The sequence below is a fragment of the Mangifera indica genome, chromosome 17, assembly GCF_011075055.1.
Source record: "Mangifera indica cultivar Alphonso chromosome 17, CATAS_Mindica_2.1, whole genome shotgun sequence".
Lineage (NCBI taxonomy): Eukaryota > Viridiplantae > Streptophyta > Magnoliopsida > Sapindales > Anacardiaceae > Mangifera > Mangifera indica.
The window spans coordinates 10,258,247-10,272,001 of NC_058153.1; the positions used below are offsets into that span (position 1 = coordinate 10,258,247).

The following is a 13,755-nucleotide window of genomic DNA, read 5'->3' on the forward strand; positions in this document are numbered from 1 at the left end:
TATTATACAACTGGATAGAATATGAAGAGTAAAATTGAAAATTTTTTTATATTTGTGCATTTTTTAAAACATTCAAAGAGGGTCAAATTTCTCTAAACTTATGGATTTTTTTCAAAAAATCAAAGAAGGTCAGGTGACCTTTCTCAAATCTCGCTAAATCGGTCACTAATTATCCGATAAAAATAGTAGAATAGACAATAAAAAAATTACAATTATTAATTTTTAGACTGTTAAGTGCCATCTCTTTGTTTTTTTCTAATATTTATATCATATTTACATGATTATTAGGCTTATTTCAGAGTTTCATTTTTATTTTAGGTTTCAATACATATTAATTAAGTTAACAAGTATTAATAAAAATAAAAAAATCATTTTTATTCAAATTTTTTTTGCAATAAATCTGACATATTCTTGTTCATATTTTTGTTGTTATGCTAAGTCCTGTGTTGAGTGTCTATTAAAAACCTTCTTCCAATGCCACAAGCATACATGACTCTCATGCCCTAAAATTATTTTAATTATGGTCAAATGACTATTTCCACCCAAGATTGAAAGAAATGATATTTCCATCTTTTAAGTTTAAAAATGTCAATTTCCCTGTTACATTTGTTCAAATAATCTGTTAAAATTTTTATAAATCATTGAATACATCAAAAGACTCTTCAGTTAAATAACATTTTGCCCCCAAATATTGATAAAATAATTTTTTTACCTCTAGTTTATATTAATTTCAATTATGAATAATAAAAAATTTACTAGTTATGTATAAACAGAGATATCAATAACATAAAATCATACATTTGAGAGTAGACATAAATTTTGAAAATATTATAATTGTTTATAAACATTTTATGGTTTTTTTGGAAAATTTTAAAATGTTTGGGTGCTTTTAAAATTTCAATAAACCCCCCCCCCCCAAAAACCCACCCCCATACTTTTGTATTATAAAACCTTCATTTTTGCATTGTAAAAAATATAATTGAAATATTAGAGGAAACTAATAAAAGATGAATAATAATGTTATTTTATTGAACTTAATTGCGTAAATAAGATATCTCAATGAATATAAGTCATTTTTAGTAAAATAAAAATTATACTTTTATTTCCCAATAAATTGTTTCATGTTTAGTATCATGTTGATTAATAAAAAAACATGTTTTTCTTCCTTATATATATATATATATATATATATATATATATATATATATATATATATATATATATAGTGTATATGTGTTTGTTGAAAAGGTATTTTTTTTTTTTTACAAGTATAATATATTGGAAGGAAGTAATAATTGTATTTACATAATTTGTGTGTTTTGTTATTATAATGAATTGTTAAGGATTATTATTATTATAGCTTAAGTTTTAAAATGATTTTGTCTATATAATTTTTTATTAAATATTAGAGGCAATCAAATAATGAAATGTAGAGCGGAAATACTTTATTATTTTACTGTGTCTCAAAATTACCGTAATAATTAACCCACCAAATATGTTTCCCACAATTTGCGCAGGCAAGCAAGCAAGCAAGCGAACCTATAAGAGGAATAGGAGAAACAAACAAAGAGAAAAATTGTAGAACAAAGTTGCACTAAAGAACAACAAAATGAGCCCACCAAATGGCATTGAAAAGCAGTACACCAAAAAACAAAAAAGAAAAAAATACAGGTTACTAGTTTAAATGCCCTACAAGAGTAAAGATGATGACATTCCTCCTTGTCAACAATCTAAACAATACATGTAAACAACTCATAATTATTTTGTATAAGAACAAAATAGAATGTTAAATGTCCTTCAATGAATACCTTAGTTCAAATGTTCTAATATAATGAAGCTGTGTGCCTCTATTTATACGTGAACACATAAAAAATCAAATGCGAACACAGTTCTTCATAATATGCAAAGGAAAGGGTAAAAATTTTCATTCCTTACAAACAAAAGTGTACATAAGCTTATGGCAAGCGGAATCGATCCTTAAAATTACAAATTTTTCAGGAAAAACAGTTCTGAAATTTCCCCAATTCAATGAATTTTTTTCCCAATTCTGCAACATCTAAAAACTTCCATTAATTTTTGGCTTCCACAATTAGAATTAGAAACTTGTCTTCTCAATCATATATGCCAAAAATGTTCAATAAAACAAGAAAAATATCAGCCCAATAAACCTTAAATCTAGAACCTGATACATTGCTTGTTTTTGGTCAATGACTTTTGTTTTCGACCAATGACAACGATATGTGCTTGTGACACCTTGGTTGGTTCCTCAATACTCGTTTTCACGTGGAGGAACATCGTGATTCCTTGGTTTTCTTCTTTGACCAACTGATTTGCTCACAACGTCTTCGGTTTTCATGTCAGTTAGGGTTTCTTCATCAGCCATAGATGAATGGAGTAGTCACTAGAGTTCCTTGGATTTCTTTACTGGTAAGAGAGGATGGGAGAAGTTGCCAGCGTTGTTTGTGAAAATGGTGGAAACAAGGGTGCAAGTATAAAGTTTCTAAACTTTGGGGGCTGCTAAAGATAAAATTTTCAATGATATAAAACCCTAAAACAAGGGAAAATAGTAATTTCTAATTAAATTAACAAATTTGGATGATGGATGATTATTTGGGTTTTTGAAAGTTAGCAGATATCAGTTTGGGATTTCAACAAACCTTGAGTGGGAATAAGTCTTTTAGCCTTTCCAAATGCTGCAGAAAATGAATATCCTTCAGCCCACATTTCCTATGCAGATACATTCACTCTATTAGAAGCACTAATTAAACATTCTATGCTCGCGCAACTAATTTCTCATTTCTGTCATACAGAAACCTATTCCCAGGTTTGAAATATACCAAGCATCCGCTTGGAGTACTTCAAGGTCCCTTTAAACCGTAAAAGTTGAAATCCTCCAATCCTTCATTATAAATCCCTTCAAGTACCAGTCCGGTATCATATCCTGCAATCTGTTCAATAAAGCTAATACACAAGAGGAATGTAAGGGACAAAATGCAATAAAATGCAGAACTGAGCTGCAAAGAAAATGAGAACTTGACCAAACTAAAAGTAAAGCTTAAAATGCAAAATAGTCAGGTCAGTCTTAAATGAAGAAGGCTGTTTTAAATACCCAGCTAAATCTATTCAGCAAAAGTAAAACAGAACTTGATAAAGGCAAAGTATTTGTATGTAAAATAAAAAAAAGGTCAATACAATTTGGGAGCACAATGTGCATCAAATGTGCACGCAAACTTCATAGTATCCAAAACACATTTACAATTATCAATAGAACATGCTTTTATTCTTGCGGTTTACTTCTAAAAAACATCATAAACATTCTTCCATGATTTGCTTATAAAGATTTTTATGATTATGTTCCAGCCATTCTTTGCAGTTATATCTGGTTTTTCCCAATTTTGCAGGAAAAACAACTCAGTACAATTTTTACTTTCTTGTTGCCTTAATTGAATGAATACTCTAAAGCCATTAAAAAGCTAACTTCCTTCAGTCAATTTTTGTCTTGCACATTTAGAATCAGAAATTAAGCTTCTCAATCACATCTACACTACAAATATGTTAGAAATGATAAGTGACAGATAGTTCATTTCTAAATTCAGTCTATAATAATTGATGCTTTAAGCCACATGGGAATTGTCCAATCTGATAATGGCATCTCTGGAATATGCCAGTGTTCAAGATTTTATTCCATTACTTTACAGATTTTCTTTTCTTATATTTTAACTCTCTTTCTGTTTGATTTATTTCTGCTTCAAATTCTGCAGATTAACAGTAAAAGAAACCATCAAACCTGTTCTGTAATGACATAATAATTCCATAATGTCGGCAAATCTTAAAAGAATATTATTATACATTACAGCTCATGCACAAAGCAGAAACTAATGAATTTCCTGTCAGAAAACTGAAACATTAAGAGAAGAATATGAATGAACTAATTGTAAATTTTCTACTGGGATTTTTTGTCTTTTTTTGCCAGATGAACCTATATTGTAAACCATCAAACCTGTAAGTAGTATTTCCCTGTACAATGCTACCTGTATTCAATTGCCCTAAACCCAATTGTATCGTGTTTCCCTGTAGTCATTTTAAAGTAAGTCATTTTTCCTGTGATTCCTGATGAGGAGTTTCGGACTTGTTACATACTACCCCTGCAGCAAGGCTTTTAAGCAAGTTAATGACTTCTGAAGTATCATCAAGATAATATTTCGCCATGCTCGGTTTCTGACCAACTGTGCAGGCAAACACTTCTGCAATTGATGGCAAGGATGGATTCGCAACAGCATGTCCAATGCTCTCGAACATTTCCTCATCCGAACGATCATCCCCAATGCACAGCACGAAATCCAGGGAGTAATCCTTGCTTCGCATAGTTGAAATCAGATTTTCTACCACTATACCTTTGCTTACTCCCTGCAATTCACTATTTTCAGTCCTCAATTCAAATGCAAATTTATTACTTCAAATATTTCAGTATTTGCATACCTGTGGCTTGACTTCAACAATGTGTTGGCCTCTTTTGACAACCACAGGCTCATTAGCAAGGACACTTTCCAGATGATCGTGAAGCTCCTTTGCCTGCCATGAACCGAAATGAGGGTCGGCATCCTGGTGGTGCCACACCAGTGCAGTTTCTTTATGTTCAATGAAGGAGCCATCGGTTGTCTCAGTATAAAGCTTCATCACAGGCTCTGCAATCTTCTTCCAGTCAAAATGCATCGACAAAGAGCAGGTCTCCCATGGAGAATCCCTAGTCCACCTATCGAAAATCAAAACAAAAAAATAAAAACAATGATGCACATATATTATAACCAGTGAATCAACAAGTGAAAGAATCACCTAAGGAAGTAGCCGTGCTCGGCTGAAATCCCCAATTTCTCACAAGCCGAAAACCATGTGCTCAAGGAATCCTTTCCTCTGCCACTGACTATGAACACAACATTTCTGGGATCACTGCATAAATTATTCAAGATTGAGATCACCTCACTGCTTGGTCTTTTGTCAACTGAAGCCTGTGGCATCACTGTCCCATCGTAGTCCAAAAGAATCAACCGGCTATTAGTCCGCTTGTAAGCATCACCAATTCGACGCACTTCCAGCTTTCTAAACTCCGGACCTAAAGCAACAATCCTGAATCCCAATCCCAACCCGACTCCCCAACACCTCTTGAACGAATGATCTCTGCAAGCCCTTTCAAGGTCTTGATCGAAACTCCTCGCCCAATAACTGACATCATGAGAGCTGATGTACTTATAGTGCTTCTCATGGCGCAATATTTTCTCTGTCTCCGGCATTCTCAAAGCTGAACCCATGGCATCAGCAACCGCATCAATATTCCACGGATTGACACGAATCGCACCACTGAGAGATGGCGAGCAGCCAATGAACTCAGACACAATTATCACACTCTTCTTTGGAGTTGGATTCTTCTCATCAAATCCCAGGGCCTTGTCCAAAACAGGGCTACCCTGCCTACTAACAGTGTACTTATAAGACACCAAATTCATCCCATCTCTCACACAATTCACCACACAACACTCAGCAATTGCATAATATGTAACCTTGTCCAATGTACTGACAGGCCCGTTTATCATAACAATTGGCTCATAACCTGGCCTACCAAATTTCTTATTAATCTCATCAGCAATTGAATTGATTTCATCAATAACATCTTGTACATCTTTCCCACTGCTCCTCGCTGGGTTTGTAATTTGAATGAGAACAACTTTTCCTCTCAATTCAGGATGCAGTTCCAAAAGTTGACCCATTGCCGAAAACTTCAAACTAATCCCCTTAAACAAATCCATATCATCCACACCTAACATCACCAGCTTCCCATCATACTTTTCCCTTAGTTCTTTTGCCTTTTTCGCCGTCTCCTCAAGAGACAAAACAGATTCAAGCTGCCCCATATGAATCCCAGCAGGCAAAATCTTTATACTCACAGTTCTCCCATAACAATCCAAACCAATGTAACCCCTTCTGGACTCATAATTTAGCCCCAACATTCTGCTACAAGTCGACAAAAAGTGTCTTGCATAATCAAACGTTTGAAACCCAATCAAGTCACAATTCAACAGTGACTTCAAAATCTCATCCCTCACGGGTAGAGTCCTGTAAATTTCAGACGAAGGAAAAGGACTGTGCAAAAAGAATCCTAATTTCACTCTATGAAATCTTTTTCTCAAGAAAGAAGGCAAAACCATTAGATGATAATCATGAATCCACACATAATCCTCACGCGAGTTTATTACCCCCATCACTTTATCCGCAAACACCTTGTTTGCCGACACATACGCCAGCCACTCCGCTCGATCAAAACGAGCGCCATGGCTCGACGTCAAAGGCAACATGTAATGAAACAAAGGCCAGAGATAATGCTTACAGAACCCATGATAAAACTTGTTGTGAACATCGGGAGGCAAGAACACCGGCACACACTTAAACTTCTCCAACAAAACTTGCGAGACCTCCTCATGATCAGCGGCATCAATCTCGGCTTTCAACCCTCCGACATACAAAACTTCTACATCGGGGGAAAATCCATCTTTGAGCTGAAGGGAAAGACTGTCTTGATCAAACTCAAAAACCCATCTCCCGTTTTCATCGCGAAACGCACGTAAAGGCAGCTGATTGGCGACAATGATCCTCCGCTCTTGAATCTCCTCCATGTGGTCGTTCAACCCCACAGGACTTATCGTTTCATTTTTTCCCACCTCAGATATGATTCCGGGTACCGTCATCACTCTCGGGATGTGATTCAAAGCGTCAAAGTCATCAAACGAGATCAAATTCAAAAGTTCTAACGAAGAACTCGATATCATATTCATGAAACAACGATAGCCCTACTTTGTTTAATTTTCAAGTGTATCTTCAATGGCGGGGGGTATTGTATAAAAAAATAAAACCTGTTACAGAAAGGTAAACCAGAGATATTCATAAACTTTTTTCCACAACAAGCCTTCTTCTTCTTCGTCTCTATCTCTCTCTTTATAAGGAAACTGGAAACACAGGGGATAAGAACGAAGCCGAGGGAGCGAGCGTGACAGACCGACTTGAGAGACCAATTTATTTATATCAGTTACGTGAAGAGGTAAAATTGGACGGTCAAGATTTCGTGGTTTTTATTTGCATGCAAGTAAAAATGAGAACGAGTGTAGTTAATTATTTTTTTAGTGAAATTATTATTGTAACCGTACTCTCTTTGTATCGTGTTTGTGTCTGATTCTTCTTCACTATTTACCTGTTACCGGAATAGTAAGTCACCTTTGTTTTTATTCTTCACTATTTCTTATAATTTTAAAAATAAATTTTATTTAATGACCAAGAAAATGTCCCACTATTTCAATTTTAAATTTAATATTGGATTTAAAATTTAATTGAATAAAGTCAAATATAAGATTTTAAAATTCGATTTTAAAATGAATCTGATTTTTAAGGGATAATTTAATAATGGGAAAGTGAAAGACCAATTGATTTTTATGGAAATCTCCTTTATTCACGGAAAAAATAAGAAATATATGAAAATATGGCGACAGGTGGCAGCAAATAAGCTGTGCTGGCCACCAACATTACTCGGTCATTAGGTGGAAAATACTTGGATACAACTTCATGCGGCCGCCACGTTTTGAGATAACAACTCTTAATTCATACATATCCGCGAGACTCTTTCTTTTTTTTTAATTTATATGTACTTTCGCAAAAAATAAAATTCAAAAATTATGAAATCTCCCCTTAGGTTTTGGATATTAAATTCAGGTAATAATTTTAACAAAATGTAGATGGCCCCTAATTGTTGTTAAATTGCTAAAAAAATATACACATAGTTGTGAATCATCGACAAAAAGGGTGATAATAGTGAGCCACGTAATAAAATAATACAAGAAACTATATATATAACTTTATACACAAATAACAATATATCATTATATAATTAAATGTTATTTTATTTTTAATTTTTAATTATCTAATCACATGGTGATGTATCATTATTTGTGCATAAAGTAGTACACAAAATTATACATATAGTACTACTCAAAATAACATTAACTTTACTTTATAGAGTTTTTAATGTCACGAGACTAAAGTTTTGACACAGTAGAACAGTTCATGCAACACCCCGACTTCATTCTCTGAAAAAGGTAAACCTACCTATATGTATGTCATATATTGGTTTGAGATCAGGTTTCATCTTGCTATGAATTCATCAAGGAAGTGATTCAAACTTTTGATTAGTTTGTGTAAGAGTGGCATAATTTTAACATCTTTATTGTCAACTATTTCTCTTCGGTTTTGTTCTCCTCTTTCATAAATAACCTATCTTTAAAAGAGTCTTATAAAGCATTACTATTGTGACAAAAGAAAACACATGTCACGTATTGGTTGTCACATCATACTTGAATGTTTCATGAAATTACACAACATTGTATGTTCTTTACACTTACTACCCTTGTTAAGACATTGCAAAGTATGGTTGTGATATTTCCTATGCCCATTTGTATGAACACCCTCATGCATATCATTATTGCAAACGCATGTAAGACAATCATCCAAGTATTTGGCTTGTGATAGAATGGCTTTTAGGAACACCAATTTCTTTAGGCTTGATTTCATTGCCATGTCAATCCATTACGACAAGTTGAAAGATAAGTTTCATTCAACTCCAACTACTAAAGAGACACAAATCGCCTTTAGGTGCGAATCCATTAACTTGTCAAACTCTTATAACATCTTGAAAAAATCTATTTACACCTCACATGCACCCATGCCTTCATATCAAACTTTGCACATTTTCTACTTCAATGTCATTCTTTACACTCATTTTGTGTCAATTTTCTACCCTTCATATTGTTTAACATGTGTCTTAGAGCCCCTAGCATATTATCACAAATACACATGTGACTTCTTCAGTAGCCATGGTTGTTTAGAAGAAAACATCACAATGCTAATGCCTTCTTTCCTTCCTTGATACCATTGTCATGTGCCTAGAGTTTTAACACAATGGAATGGCATGAATGGCACGCTAAATTCACCTTTGAACAAGGTAAGCCTACACATGCGCCATACATTGACTTGAGGTTTGTTGGTTTTGTCTTGCCATGAACTCATCAATGAAATGACTTTAGCTTCTGACCATTTTATACAAGGATAGTTTACTACCATCTTCATTGTCAACTATGAAGAATTCTTCTTAGCTCGATGTTGCATTCCTCTTTCACAAAGCACCTCCCTCTTAAAGAGTTTTAGGAAGAATTGTCAAAGTGATATGAGGAAACACATCTCATGTTTTTGTCGTTACACTTTACTTGAATATTTTACAAAAACACAATGTCATAGACTTGTTGCTTTTGTCACAACATTGCAAAATAAGGTCATGACACTAACAAGTATTCAAATATTTGTTATCTTTATTATAACTTACTTTTTTAGAATAAACACATAAAATCATAATTTGATATTAATTTATACGGAATAATCGCACTAAATCATCATATGAAAGTGATAATTTTATATATTTATGCCAGTTTTATCAGGTTTGAATTATATTATGATAACATTCTCGCTAAACAAGATCATTAATAATGAAGAGGGATTAGAAACAAAAGAAACAAAAAAAAAAAAGGGATGTTGATGTTATATTTTGTAAACTTTTTAATATGATTGTAAATAATTGAAACATTAGGGATATAAGCAATCTATCATTAAAATAAGAAGATTTTTGTTTTTTAAATTTTATATAATAATATATTATTATTTATATATAAAATTTATACAAATAATATTACTCTACCTATAAAACCCATGTAGCAGGCATGTTTGACTCTTGGCTTGGCCGTTGCGTTCACATTGACGGCTCTTGTTATCCTCCACTCCCCATATGACACGTCACCTCCTAAGAAAGCTGGCTGCACTTGCTTCTTTTTCTTTTTCATTTAAAATATCTAATTAAGTTTATCACAATTTTTAAAATAATAAACCATTTGCAAGGGCTATTATCAATTAAGAAAAATATTATTTTAAATATATAATTGTGTATATATATATATATATGTAATTATTATATGATTTTATTTTTAATTTAAAATTATTTAATTATATAATAATATTTATAAAAATATATATTTATATATCTAAAATAAATATACATAATTTTATTAATATTAAAGGACACTTTTTAAAAAACACCAAAGAAAAAATGTAAAATTTTTTATTAAATGTCAGGTACAAATAATTTCTATTATAAAATATTTTTAGTGAGTATTAATTTCACATTTATTGATATAAAAAATATCATTTTTTTTAAATTGATAATAACCTTTTTTTAAAAATAGAATATAGAAGTGGACCTTTTTAATATTTTTATTATTTTAAATTATGTATTTTTTAAATATTTTTATTTTTGTGATGAAAAATATAATAAATAAATAAATAAACTTGCATTATTAATTTATTATTTTTTAAAATTGAAATCTCCGAATGTATCGGGATTATTCTTGTAGCGTACAATTGATCCACGAAAGCAGCGCCGGTCCTAATCGTTAACGATGACGTGCAAGATAATATGTGGTCCACGTGTCTCTCTGACTGGAACTGGCCGAATTGAGTGTCAGAGTCAGGATCTTTTGGATGAAAAAGTTATGATTTTTCATCCCAGCCGTCCACGTGTTTCAACTTAACGTTTTTCGATTAAATTCCACACAACAAACGATGTGACATTTCAGTGGGACCCATCTTTTCCGATGACATGGGTCCTACTTTATCCGCAAATTTCCCTATCCTTTTGTACCAAGTAATGCGAAAACATGGGCAGCAACTGAGATTCCATCAGTGTCCGCGTAAGCTAGGTGGGTCCCATATGTTGTTATTAATTTTGGAAAATAAAATCATTTTCAAAAAGAGTAATAATAAAATATTTAAAAAATTAATAACTAAAAGTACGGTAATTAAAAGTGGGACAATTTCGGTAGAGATTATACAACATATTAAAACATAATATATTTTAGGGAAATTAAAATAACTGTAAAAAAAAAGAAGGAAATTTTAGTGAAATTATCCAAAAACCTAAGAATTAAACAAAAATGCTCTGTTTTTATACAATGACCAAAATACCCTTATATGTAAAATAAGAATTTTACATATCCTTTCTCAATTTCCTTCCCAAAGTGCCCTTTATCACATTGGAATATAAGTTGCAAGGATTTTTTCAAATAAATTATAAATTAATAAACAAGAACATGTGTCAAAATGTGAGAATGGCCTTTTTAATTATTTTTCTCGTGAAACACGTTGATATTTAGGTAGCAGTCACCACAAATTTATGCACATGCAGGTTACGGGTATTTGACTTGTTATTAATAATCTTTCACGGAAGAATTTAATGCAAGAATTATGGAGATATGTTCCATACGGAAATTAATAAATTATTAAAAAAATTCTTTGTAAAATTCCATTAAAAATATATGAACCCAAAGAAAATTCATGTTTTCTTCTTGTTAAAAAAATTATAAGTATCATTTTGATAAAAAAATTAATTTTTATACTAAAAATTACATATTAATATGTGATGAAGTTATTTTAAATTAAAAATAATATAATATCGGATCATATTATATCACATTATTGTTCATACAAAAATTAAAATTTATTATTATAATAGAAACTTGCATAATTTAAGCACATGTGACATGCCTATGATATTTTGACCTAGTGGCAATTTTATGGTGGGATATTGTTCTTATGTAACTATCATTAATATTAAAAAGATTTTTCATTTGTAAAATAACATTAAATAATAATATTTGAATTAAAAATTTTCTATCTTTTAAAAATAAAATTGAAAAGGGTATCATAGAATTGCAAATTTTTTAAATGCTGTCTAAAATTCATGATTCTCTTACATAATACTGTTTTGTAATTTTATATATATTTACGCATGGTAATTTTTTTTTTCTTTTTCAGTTTTTTAAGTTTAGATTTAGAATTCTTGATATCAATAAATACAAAAATATTAAAAACAAATATACTTTTCGAAGGAAACTTTGTTTAATACGCTATTTAATCTAATCGTTATAAGGGATAAAATATATAAACACATATACAATATCTTTCTATTAATACAAAAAAAATTACATATATAAATATTTTTCATATTTTTATCATATATTATTAATAATATTTTAATTTTATTACAAAATGATTGACTCAATTTTAACATTTATGAACCATTTAAGTGGACCTTTTAAATTAGCTATTTAGGAGAGATATATACATATAAAAAAATATAGAACTGTCAATATATAACACAATATGATACAGTATATAAAAACATATTCAGATTAAATAATTTTGATATAAACATGAATACCTTCATAATATGAACATGCCCCGCTTAAAATATAAAAATTGGGCAATTTATAAAAATGTCCTATGTCCACTTATCAATTCCATTGTTGCAGAAAACAAACTCGACTTAAATCCTCTCTCTTCTCACCTTAGCCCTCTCTTTAAAACCAGCCCACCATATGCATCAACCGTGACTAGAGGTGGCAAACGAGTGGATAAGGGCGTATCAAAATGTGTGCGGATCGAAAATGAAAATTTCTTATTCGAGTGGTGTTTAGATTGAGTTTTTTTTTTTTTACTCAAAGCCTAAAAAGACATGACAGAAACACAATTTGTCTACATGAACTAGGATCTCTAAATTTGTAATGTGAAAAAATTATCTTTATGAGACATTTGGTTTGAGGTAATATGTAATTAACTTTTATCATTAGTATTACTCCATTTAATCCATCATAAAATTTTATCATCAAAACGACATGACAAATAAATAAAGAATAATCTTATTATTATTTTCATTTTAAATATTAAAAAATTGTTAAATTAATTTTAATTTTATTATAATTTTACGTATCTAACCTATCCTTGTTTATTAAAAAATAATAATAATAAAGTTTCTTAGTGTTAACCACCTATGACCGTATCTCTTATAAATCAAAATTTTATCAATAAGCATCATACAATACATATAAATTTATTTTCAATGAGATATTTATTTCTAAATATAGAAAAATAAAAAATAATAAAAATTGAAGAAACCCACCAAACACACTAGCTTTCAATTAATGAACTTTATTGGATTTGGCTAGCCAAGCAGGTCACTTTCTGGAGAAAATTCTTGATAAGTTCAATTCAAATTGTCTTCATTAGATAATCCAAAAGACCTTTTTAATAGATCTTTTATATTTTACTTTATTTATGGTCTCCATTTCAAGAAGGGTTTTAGTCGGTTTGAACTTTTCTCTATGATATTGGAACTAATTGACATAAAATTCAATAAAATATAATTTTGGAGTTTCTCAAAGAAATGTCAAATATTTTATATAAATTATTAAATATTTTATACTAACAATCAATACATACAAGTATTACTTAAAATTGATCGAAAATACTTTTCAACCCACGTAATGTATAAATTACAATTTCTCACTCAATTGTTAACCCCAGCTAATGAAATTTGGACTTTGACATAATGAAAAACTGCAATTGCCATTTTATTCCCATATTGGAAAGTCTCTCTCCTATTTCTTCTTTTTCATCATCCTTTTTCTCTTCTAATTATCTTTGTTATCATTTTCTTTCTCTTTCACTTTACATCTTTGTGACAACTAGATTTTGTCATCACTAGACCTCATTGCAGGTCAAAGAGGATGAGAGATGAGAGATGATAGGCTAAAGAGAGAAATAAGGTTAGTGAATAGA

General features: G+C 30.9%; 1 protein-coding gene across 1 annotated transcript; it reads right to left on the reverse strand.

Annotated features, from left to right (window-relative positions):
• Window positions 1-3,809: 3,809 nt before the first annotated feature.
• LOC123200665 (probable alpha,alpha-trehalose-phosphate synthase [UDP-forming] 11) lies at window positions 3,810-7,045 on the reverse strand. The gene is made up of 3 exons (XM_044615986.1): window positions 4,834-7,045; window positions 4,480-4,753; window positions 3,810-4,407 (listed from the first exon to the last, which is right to left on the reverse strand). Exons 1-3 carry the CDS (start codon window positions 6,822-6,824, stop codon window positions 4,093-4,095), a joined length of 2,580 nt encoding a protein of 859 aa, XP_044471921.1. The 5' UTR covers window positions 6,825-7,045; the 3' UTR covers window positions 3,810-4,092.
• Between the last annotated feature and the right edge of the window lie 6,710 nt (window positions 7,046-13,755).

What these genes read in the sequence shown, in the direction of transcription:
- LOC123200665 (XM_044615986.1), bottom strand. Translation starts at nt 6,824, where the DNA reads ATGAATATGATATCGAGTTCTTCGTTAGAACTTTTGAATTTGATCTCG. An exon ending in GAGCACGGCTACTTCCTTAG is followed by an intron (nt 4,754 to 4,833) that starts GTGATTCTTTCA and finishes GATTTTCGATAG; the next exon opens with GTGGACTAGGGATTCTCCAT. An exon ending in TTGTTGAAGTCAAGCCACAG is followed by an intron (nt 4,408 to 4,479) that starts GTATGCAAATAC and finishes AGTGAATTGCAG; the next exon opens with GGAGTAAGCAAAGGTATAGT.